Source organism: Alosa pseudoharengus, unplaced genomic scaffold (genome assembly GCF_046254945.1).
Source record: "Alosa pseudoharengus isolate Yale_2024_CS ecotype anadromous, Long Island Sound unplaced genomic scaffold, YU_APseudo_1.1 YU_APseudo_1.1_scf_22, whole genome shotgun sequence".
NCBI lineage: Eukaryota > Metazoa > Chordata > Actinopteri > Clupeiformes > Clupeidae > Alosa > Alosa pseudoharengus.
In genome coordinates, this window is record NW_027468680.1 from 5,748,250 (window position 1) to 5,758,788 (window position 10,539).

Consider the following 10,539-nt stretch of genomic DNA (forward strand, 5'->3'; position numbering starts at 1 on the left):
TTCTCTGAGGCTCAAATTCCAGTCTGGAGAAATGTGGCACTGTAATAAAAGCCATGAAACCTTGAAACTGCCAGACACACACACACACACATACGCGCACGCACGCACACAAACATACACACACACACACACTCACACAGGGACACACACAAAGACACACACAACCCTGACCTGCTTCTATTCTTCATGTCCTCCTTGTGGTCTTTGCCTACAGATCAGCCTTGGATCTGGAACATTCCGTACACCCAATCTCCAGACACCCACGGCAACGTATGGGTTCCGTCCTGAAGTAGCCCTGCCATGGTAGTGCCCCCTGTGGCTGGAGGACGACACTGCAGCGTCCAGAGACACAGAGGAACGTCTGTCTAAGACTCTACTGTCAGTCAGCTGATCCTGTCTATCTGTGCAACAGGCGTTAATTCCTCACTGGTGACTCTGTCTATGAAAGTACAAGAATCTGTCGGTCAAATAAAGTGAAGAGTTGGTGATTAATGTAGTTATGCAATTAATAGAAGAATCGTTAGGAAGTATCACGTGTCTGTCTCAAAAGTTTGTTATCCTTTTTCCATGTTGCCACTAATAAACCTTGTTTGTAACACATTGTTTGTTTGTTTGTTTCGACCATATTGACTGCACTAACCAGGTAACCCAGGCAACACTCAAACTGCTGGAGACACAACAGACATGTAATCCATAATAAACAGGCTAGAATCATCACATTTCAAGTTGTCTCTTGAGGAGACAAGAGCGAACCACTCATTTTAGAGGCAATTTATGGAAGTCAATTCTTAGATTGCTTGGAGGTTTGAAAGACTTGAGAGACTCACTGAGATGGAAAAAAGGGGGAAGATAAATGGATTGGGTTGAAAGGGGGGAAAGCCTCCCAATGAGAGAAGTGGGAGAGGAGTCTGTCTTCTTCACAAGCCTAAGGGGGACTTGATGTTTGATGTCATCAAATGTGTGTGCGCTTGCCTGTGTGTGTGTGTATGTGTGTGCACACATGCCTCCACTTGTATCATTTTGTGAAATTACTGAGGTGAGATGAATACATGGTAAAAGGCAGAAAGGATTTTGACAGATAAGCACACCCTTTTTAAAATGTTAAACTCTGAAGCCATTGCTAGGCAACAAGATCATGCATCCTGTGTTTTATAATTAGCATGTATTGTTCTACTTGTTCTCTGCGTAGGCCATCCAGATGTACCTGTGAGTTAACATTATAGTCCAAGAATCTGCATCCAAGTCTACAGCACTTTATAAGTTGAATTTTGAAGTGTGCTATATAAAGATTAGCTGACCCCATGCATCTTTTATAAAATTCACTCGCTGTCTTGTCACAAATGTAACAATGTGAGCTACATTGTCACATTTGTGACAAGAAGACAGCGAGGAGTACTTTATGATCCTACATCCTATGTGATCCTACTCTTTCATTTTGTATTAGAAATTAGCTGTTATGGGGTGGGTTGATGCTCCTCCTTGAGACCAACGTACTCAAGGAGGAGCAGACAATCGTTATTCCACAAAAACTGCTTTCAGTCTCCCCACCGTTCAGGACAACGCGTAGGAGGAGTGGCCCCCAGGTACCAAGAGCTTCTATTCCTTAGCAGCCTCGGGGGCTACATACCCAACACGTTTCATGTGCCTAAAACTAGCTTTGATAAAAACCTATGTGACCACGCTGAGCTAGCTCTGTGGGGTCGTAATAATAGTTGGAAAGAAAATGACATGGAAAACCAGATGTTTTCATGAGTTCAGGGCTATTTCTAGTTTGCAATGCTGCCGGAATTTTCATTGTTTTTCAAAGCTCAACATATCTATGGATTTTGCTGCTCACATTGTTACATTTGTGACAAGGAGACAGCGAGGAGTACTTTGCTGACTCGTGTCCACTCTAGGGAATCTCTACAATAACTTATGAAGTCATACAACTGAGATTTGCATTCCAGAACTTTTCTGATTCCGGAACTTACCTGATTCCAGAGTGGAGCCAGGCCAGGAGGCTCCATGTCTGTCAGCTGTTTGAGAGGTATATAGAGCATGAGCATTGGGAACTGCCCCATCCATTATGCATGTGACCTCCACAAGGAAATTTGTGATATTTGCTGTAACAATTTTGGATTTTGACAACAAATACAGAAGTTGTAAATCCCTTAATAGAAAGGTCAGGCAGTATCGACCAAGATGAGGGGATTCTATTTCCAGCTCCAGCCATGAGACTGCTGCAAAATGTGACACACACATACACACACACACACACACACTCCTGCCTTGTCAGTGTAAAGGAACAGTTTGCACTACTTCATATTAATGATACAATTTATGGCTCTGTTTTTCCTTCATGATACGCAGTGCTAAACCATCACCCATTACTCTGACACTGGAGACCATTTAAGTACTGTTAAGCTTACGCAGTATTTGATGACTACCTTGTTAAATCCTGTCCTGTTTAAGTCTGTGAAATCCTGAAGTCTGTTATCACACCATTGCATATCACAAATAATACATTCTCAGTGGATGATGCTGTACTTTCAAACATTAACAGTGTGAGTGACAAGCTGTTTAGACCGAGCACCATCTCCTGACCCAGACGAGGTAATGAAGCTGCTCTACTTGTTATGAGCTGTTTTTAATTTGATTGGCAGGAAGCGTAATGATTCACTCGGGTTGAGTATTGTACCGTGACAATGGAAATCGGATGTCCAATTTCTAATGGTTGTTTAAGAGGCAAAAAGGTTATTTGAGCATTGTTTACCCACACTGGAATTTAACTAATACCGGTATGTCCTTTTATTCCTTGTCAAATTCCATATATTCTATATATATATAAATATATTATTTGAATTTTAAGAAAACTAGATGTACAGCATAGCAGCACATACAGTAATATAACTGCCACACACACAGTGCTTCATGTATTCAAAGAAAATCAATTGCATTTCTCAACTTCCCTCCATCCCCTTGTAAACTTCTCACATGCTCTCCCCCTCGGTTGCTCAATGATTGTCTAAACTCAATTTGTTGCTTATATACTGTATAAATATCACAAAATGTGAACAACAATTCAACAATGTGTGTGTTCTAAAGCCACACTCACCCTCATAGTCCAGGGGTGGGCAGCCTGTGGCCCTTTAGCTCTGCTCTAGTGGCTCCCTGGCTTTCTCTAAAAAGGGAAGTTATCAAATATTTCTAACAATTTCATATAGTTGTTAAGCTTCACGCTGTCCCGACACATTAACATTTAGTGAAAATATTATACTGTACAATGCAGCATGCGCAGAGTATGGCAAGTTTGCCATATGCCTGAGGCTAATAAAGATAAACATGTTTAAACTGATTTATTTTAAATGGTTTAAATTTGCGGCTCCAGACAAACTTGTTTTTATTTCTGGTCAAATAAATGGCCCTTTCAAGAGAAAAGGTTGCCGACCCCTGTCATAGTCCGTACAAGGTCACAAGCTTGTGTGCTCTTTCTCACTAAAATAAGCCAGTAAAAAAGTATTCTTGTGTCAATATTACACACTACTTTGTGGTATATGTGTAGATTTTTTACCATAGTGTGCCACTGTGTGTGTGTTTGTGTGTGGATGTGTGTGCATTGCCAATGTGTGTGCACCAGTCTATTTGTCTGTGTGTCTGTACAAACGTGTGTGCACTGCCTGTGTGCCTGTGATTGTGTGTGTGTGCGAGTGCATATGTCTCTCTGTCTGTGTGTGTGTGTGTGTGTGAGTGAGTGAGTGTGTGTGTGTGTGAGAATGTAAATGTAAATTTCAACCTGATCTCCAGCAGGTCTTGAGAAACAGAAATGTCTCAATTTCAGCACCCCCTCTGTACAGAATTTCACGAAACTTGGCATGCGACCAGAGGTTGTGCTAGTGATCCTACATGACACAATGCATACAGCTCACACCTTCTTGCCACAAGATATTGCCATGTGACACCCCCAATTTTTGCATTTACGTCTTTCACTTTGCATGAGAAATTAGCTGTTATGAAGTGGGTTGATGCGCCTCCTTGAGACCAACGTACCCCCTGAAAATTCATAATCTTGGGCACAACGATTGGCAAGTTATTCCACAAAAACTGCTTTCAGTCTCCCCAGCTTTCAGGACAACGCGTAGGCGGAGTGGCCCCCAGGTACCAAGAGCTTCTATTCCTTATCAGCCTCGTGGGGCTACATCAAGGTCAAGGTCCAGGTAAACTCTATTATCCACAAGTAGGAAATTCATGTGGTCACCATTACACACTCCGTTGTTATACAGCCTACTTCATAACAAAAACATAAATACAAATAACAATAAAAACATTAAAACATAAAAGAACAAGGACAAGACAGACAAAGCAGTAAACATTGAAGAAACATGACAAGCATGTGTGAATAATTAAAATAGTTAAGGGCTGATATATACAATATGCTCATAGTTTAAAATGCCTAAGAGTTTTTAAGTCTATTTTTGTACAGTCAAATTGCTGTAGGCACAAAAGACTTGCTGTACCTTGTGGTCCTAAAAGAGTCTGCCACTTGACCTGTTGCTTCTTAAGAAATTCTGATGAAGAGGGTGGATTGAATCATGCGATAAAAACCACGTGTGACCACACTGGTCACAATAATAATTGGAAAGAAAATGACATGGAAAATCAGATGTTCAGGGCTATTGCTAGTTTGCAATGCTGCTGAAATATTCATAACTTGTCAAACCCCAACATGCCAACAAATATTTTTTTATGGATTTTACTTTCCAAAAGCAAAAGGTTTATGACATTTCCTTAGCCAAGCCCACCTATTTGGTTTCTAACAGACAATGCATAGAAATCTTGGATAGATTTTTGAGATTGAGATTTTGAACTGTCTCAATTTCTAGGCCACATAAGTGAAAGCCAACATAAGAAATGACATATGATGAGTCTTTTTACAAGAAACTTCATCAAACAGGTTTGGCCATCTCAATAGTAAACATTATGCATGTTATGCATGGATGCTGTGAAGTCAAACAATGTACCAACGTCACGTCTTGTCGTCGATGACTCAGCCGTGGTGATCTCTAAATCCATTTGCTGGAAAGCCCTTCAGTATACTGTAGCTCACCATAAAAAAGCTATTATCACTCCTGAGTCCATGCCTTTAGGAGCTGATCATTCATTCTCCTTCACTCTCTCTCTCTGGTGTGTTGAGGGGTCTATAAAAGGGGCAGCCATTTCAAAGATATGAACTCTCCTGAACCCCCAACCACATGTCTGGACATTTTCTTTACTGCAGGCCACTGAACAACTGCTTTGATCTCTCCCACCAGCCATTAATAAATCCATCACAAACGCATCTGACCAAAATGCCCACCGCTGTTCAAATATGATTAGTTGGAACCAGACATCCTTTTTAAATTTTCTATTTGAATGTAGCACTTTGGCAAATTAACTGAAGTGATCCTATAGCCTAGTGTGCTCCAAAAAGTTGTTATGAAGACCATGTAAAGAAACTGTTGATAGGCTCATAACAGCCAAATATCTAGCATGAAGTTATTGGGGGATATACATATGGCCTATTTAAGTTTGAATAAATACATGCAAACCTTACCAAATATGGCACCATTCACATTTTCTGGGACCCCTGATAAAGATGAGTAAAAAAAGGAATAAAAACAAGGAAAAATCCAACCTTGAAGGAAAGTACATTTATTCTGAGAAGAAATATAGTCATAAAGAAATAACAAAAACACATGGGCCACAATTATTGGCACCCCGGTGTTATACTCTTTGTAAAGGCTCCCTTTTCCCATATTTAGTCCTCTCATGAAGTTGGAATATACAAAGCAAATTGTGCATATTTAGTTCCCTGCTTAGTACCTTCTCCTCTAAAGCATGGACTTCAGATCATGGAACTGAGATGACCGTGGCAAAAACTTGATTTTGTGCTTATTTCCATTTTTGCGTTGATCTGGACATATGTTTTGGACAATTTACCTGCTGGATGATCCAATCATGACCCTCTTTTAGTGTCTTCTGTCCTTTGTACGAGACGTTAAACCGAGGTCCTGAATCACTTGTGGTCATTAAAGATCCCATGGCACTTGTCGCAAATAGTAGAGGGTTCCCTAGTGTCCTGGTTAAATTCCCAACCTGGCTCATTCAATCTGGCCCCCTAATCATCACCCAATGTAACTGACTCATTCACTCTCTCAACCTCCACCTCAAGCTGGTGTGTGGTGAGCATTCTGGTGCATAATGGCTGCCATGCATAACCCAGGTGGGTGCTACACATTGATGCTGGTTAGTGAGGTTCCCCCTTCACTGTGAAGCGCTTTGAGTGTTGAGAAAAGCACTATATAAATGTAATGTGTTTTGGGTTTTTTTACACGCTTTTTTTAGGCAAGTACTTGACTTACAGAGGTCAATACACTTATCTTCCATCCTATGTTGAAAAGAATGACTAGAGCAGTTGACCTCTGTTTTGGACCAATGAAACTGCATGGTTTAAAGCTCAAGGTACTTCAAAGAGTACCTTAAAGAAGTTGAATTTAAATGAAAATAAGTTTCAATTGCCTTTTGTTTAAACGATGTTCTTGCCAATAAGTGTGGCACAAGTGTTTTCGTTGAAAAAGCACAGTTTTATCACGCTAATCCAAAATTCATCCAGGTGCAGGATCTAAGAATATAAGACAAAGTGAATATCCGCACACTGTAGAGCTCCCATTTAAGTATTTTTTTTTATTTTGGTAACGTTTCAAGCCCTTACGGCCCTTTCTCAGACTTCCAGACATGTGTTTTTGTTGAAATATTTTTCTCCCTTCAAGGTTGGATTTTCCCTCATTGTTTCCATTGTGAAGCTATGATAATACACCAAAAAGTATTTTTTATCCCTCTTTTCACTCATATTTACCAGTGGTGCAGATAAATGGGGAGGGTGCTGTATAAGTGTTGTGGCATCTTGCCTTCGGCAGTGCAGCACCCTCCTATGGTGAACAGGAGCAAATCAACAAGAGCCTCCATCATGCCAGTCAACTTCACAACACACTTTTCTATCTGTTCGGAGTTCATAAGAAAAACCCAAGACGGAGAATTACAGTAGTTAGCTGTTTATCTATAGACAGATTTGATTATATCTTCAACGTTACATGTGCCCTTAGTCACATAGCTAGTTACCTTCAATCCGTGGAATGAGAGATGATTTTAAGTGTTGGCAAATTGCTACGGAGTTAATATGATTGTTGTTCGGTGTTTTGCTCTTGGTAAGCACCCAGATGACGACTTGGACTGGGGGAGACGCGCGCAGCACGCAACGATCATCGATTGTTCATTGAAGGTTTCTGTTGCAGAGGACCTGATGGTCACGATTTTAAAATCTCCAGGATTAAGAAAATCTCACTCAGATCCTAACGAATCGAAATAGCCTGTCCTATAAAGGATGCTAACTTTGGATACGTGGATACGTTGGGCACAGCATCAACAATTAATGCACAAAGCATTTTGGTTAAGAGCCTGTATTTTTTTATTTTACTTTTATTTAGGCTGTTTGCTACCCATGTAGTCACCTAAATTAATTAATGTCACGGGTTGATAGACGATGTTTTCTACTGTTTCTGAATGCAAAATGTAGTTGCTGTTCAGTTTTGGTATCGAAATGTCTCTGTTCCTTTGAAATTGCGCATGTGGAATTTTGGTTACTAGTAAAATTGCAGTTTTGGCTAGGCTACATGGTAAACGCTTGTAAATGACTGTTAAAAGGCGTCTTGAAGAAATGCAGGTGTCTGTGATAAACTGTTATTTGGCAACAACCTGTACTCACTTGACTATTTGCGAAGTCTTTCTTTTGCTTTTCGGCAACATAGGCTTCCACACCCCATGGAACGCGCATGAAACACTCGAGGAAAAGTAACCATTTTTTCAGCGGCGATTTCGCAATGACAGGTCTTTGTGGAAATATATCGATGGGAAGCTGCTCACGGATTTTTCATATAGTGAAAATGTGGAAGGTGTCTCGGATCTGCTCAACTCTAATAACATAATGGCATGTCGCAGTGCTTGTTGCTGTGGGTTCGGTCCAGTGAACGAGGATAACGCAAGGTTCGTGATGCTGGCGCTTCTTATCATCATCTACCTGCTCTGCGGAGCCGCTGTCTTCTCTGCACTTGAGCACCCCAAAGAGAAACAAGCTAAGGAGAAATGGGCTCAGCGGTTTGAACAGTTCAGTCAGAGGCATAACCTGAGCAAAAGCGACCTGGAGAAGTTTCTCAGGCACTACGAGGAGGCGAACGTGGCCGGCATCCGTGTGGACGTGCTCCGACCTCGTTGGGATTTCACCGGCGCGTTCTACTTCGTCGGTACAGTGGTCTCCACAATTGGTGAGAGGCAACATGCAACAGCATTTTTATAAAGACCACATTCATGAGTAAGCATAAGGCATATGACCTGCTGCGACTTAATTATCTGTATCTAAGCTAAGCTGCCTTTGATTTCACATTAGTTCATAATCAGATAGGTCCCTCAATACAAGGCACAAGGTTTGATAAGCCTCTCAGCCACCTAGTTAATTGAATTGTATTACCTCAGTTACAATTTGAGAACAATAAACCTACTTTTTTGCTATAATGACTTAATCCAACTCTGTTTCAAATTTCAAGGCGTAAAAGTTCCATATCTTTAAGACAACAGAACAAAATTAATATGGTCATTGGCATGTGATAAATGTGTTAGACATGTGTAAGCCTGTAGGTTGATCTTTGTAAATGGCTGAAGCTCAATTAGATTAAGTTGTGGTGTTACATGCATAACTGTGACAGCCTTAGAGAATTGTGTTATAAGATTATGTCAGACTCCTCTATTGTTTATTCAGCAGACTACAAATGAGGCTATCAGTAGGTCTGGCCACACTAATCCAGTTTCTCTTACTGCCAAGGGTTTGGGATGACCACTCCAGCCACTGTTGGAGGGAAGGTATTCCTCATCTTCTATGGCCTGATTGGGTGTGCGGCCACCATCTTGTTTTTCAACCTCTTCTTGGAGCGCATCATCACCGTGCTGGCCTACGTGCTCAAGTCCTGCCACGAGCTGAAGCGACGACGGCACGGCGTGGCGCCGCAGGACAGTGGCGACGGCGGCACCGCCACGGTCAGGGGTCCCCCGTCAGACAGCCTGTCCGGCTGGAAGCCGTCGGTGTACTGCGTGATGCTGATCCTGTGCGTGGCGGCGGTGGCCATCTCCTGCTGCGCCTCGGCCATGTACTCGGCCGTGGAGGGTTGGGCCTACCTCGACTCGCTCTACTTCTGCTTCGTGGCCTTCAGCACCATCGGCTTTGGGGACATGGTCAGTAGCCAGCGGGCGGCGAACGGCAACCAGTCGGCCTATCGCCTCGGCAACTTCCTTTTCATCCTCATGGGCGTGTGCTGCATCTACTCGCTCTTCAACGTCATCTCCATCGTCATCAAGCAGGTGCTCAACTGGCTGCTGAGGAAGATGGAGGTGCCGTGCCGACGCTGCCCGCGCAAGGCCTTCAACGCGCGCAGGAACGCCGTGGTGCCAGGACACCTGCGCGTGCGCCGCAACATCTCCATCGACACGGACGCCATCAACGAGAGCGAGACAGACGGCCGCAGGATGTCGGGCGAGATGATCTCCATGAGAGACTTCCTGGCCGCCAACAAGGTCAACCTGGCCATCATGCAGAAGCAGCTGTCGGAGACGGCCAACGGGCACGTCTGTCCACCTGGCTCCAGCAGTCGGCACAACGAGTTCTCCAGGGGCGTCGGCGCCCTGGGCATCATGAATAACCGCCTGGCAGAGACCAGCGTGGACAGATGAGTGGCAGGAGACGCTGACAAAGACGCAAATGACCAAACATGTAGTCAAATCATTTACCCAGTTTGCACTGTCCTTCTCTGAGATGAAATCTTGGAAGAGGTTCAATGAGAGAAACAGTAGAACAAGGAGTATATTTTTTCACGCTTTTTCATTGTTGTGATAAAATATTTAACTGAAAGGTAAACACCTGTTGAGTGTTTGAACTGTTTGGATACAGCACAAGCTTAACACCAGAAGTGTTAGTCTGGTAGATGAATATTTTTGTCACTTTGTCATACTAACAGAACATTTCAGTACTCAAGTCACATAGAGCACTTTAAATGACAAGCAGGTAAACAGCTTTAGATAGATATTTGTCTACTTACTAAACAAGTGAACAAAATAAAGTTTTAGTTCATGTTCAAATGTGTGAATTCATGTTAATTTCAAGTCATGTTCACAAACAATTTAGTGCCCTCTTGGTTACTATTACCATATAAACCCATTTTTTTTTTTACTCGTTTATTGGGTAATGACACAAATGTGTGCCCTCGAATTGTTTTTAAAATTACTGGGGAGACACATTATGAAGTTTGTTTTTTATTTGATTTTTATGATGAATCGTATGACTCATTGTTCATTTTATTTCTTCAATCAGCAGTTTTGTAAGACCAAAAAAACATTTCGCCAATTTCATGCCAAGGCTTAGCGTGAACGCCGAACACTAAACGCTAACACCACATCTATTACAAATGTTGTAACAGACCT

General features: G+C 42.2%; 2 protein-coding genes across 3 annotated transcripts in view; both read left to right on the top strand.

Moving 5' to 3' along the window:
• The window catches only part of tdp1 (tyrosyl-DNA phosphodiesterase 1), a 52,789-nt gene extending 52,210 nt beyond the window's left edge, over positions 1-579 (top strand). For both annotated transcript variants that reach the window (XM_076300333.1, XM_076300332.1), the window contains exon 16: positions 215-579. In XM_076300333.1, coding sequence (XP_076156448.1) covers positions 215-288 — 74 coding nt within the window. In that variant the 3' untranslated portion in view covers positions 289-579. The remainder of the gene's footprint in view (positions 1-214) is intronic.
• Positions 580-7,993: 7,414 nt separating this feature from the next.
• kcnk13a (potassium channel, subfamily K, member 13a) lies at positions 7,994-9,899 on the top strand. Its single transcript, XM_076299845.1, has 2 exons — positions 7,994-8,336; positions 8,891-9,899. The coding sequence occupies exons 1-2, from the start codon at positions 8,000-8,002 to the stop codon at positions 9,790-9,792; spliced, it is 1,239 nt and encodes a 412-aa protein (XP_076155960.1). The 5' UTR covers positions 7,994-7,999; the 3' UTR covers positions 9,793-9,899.
• The last annotated feature ends 640 nt before the right edge of the window (positions 9,900-10,539 follow it).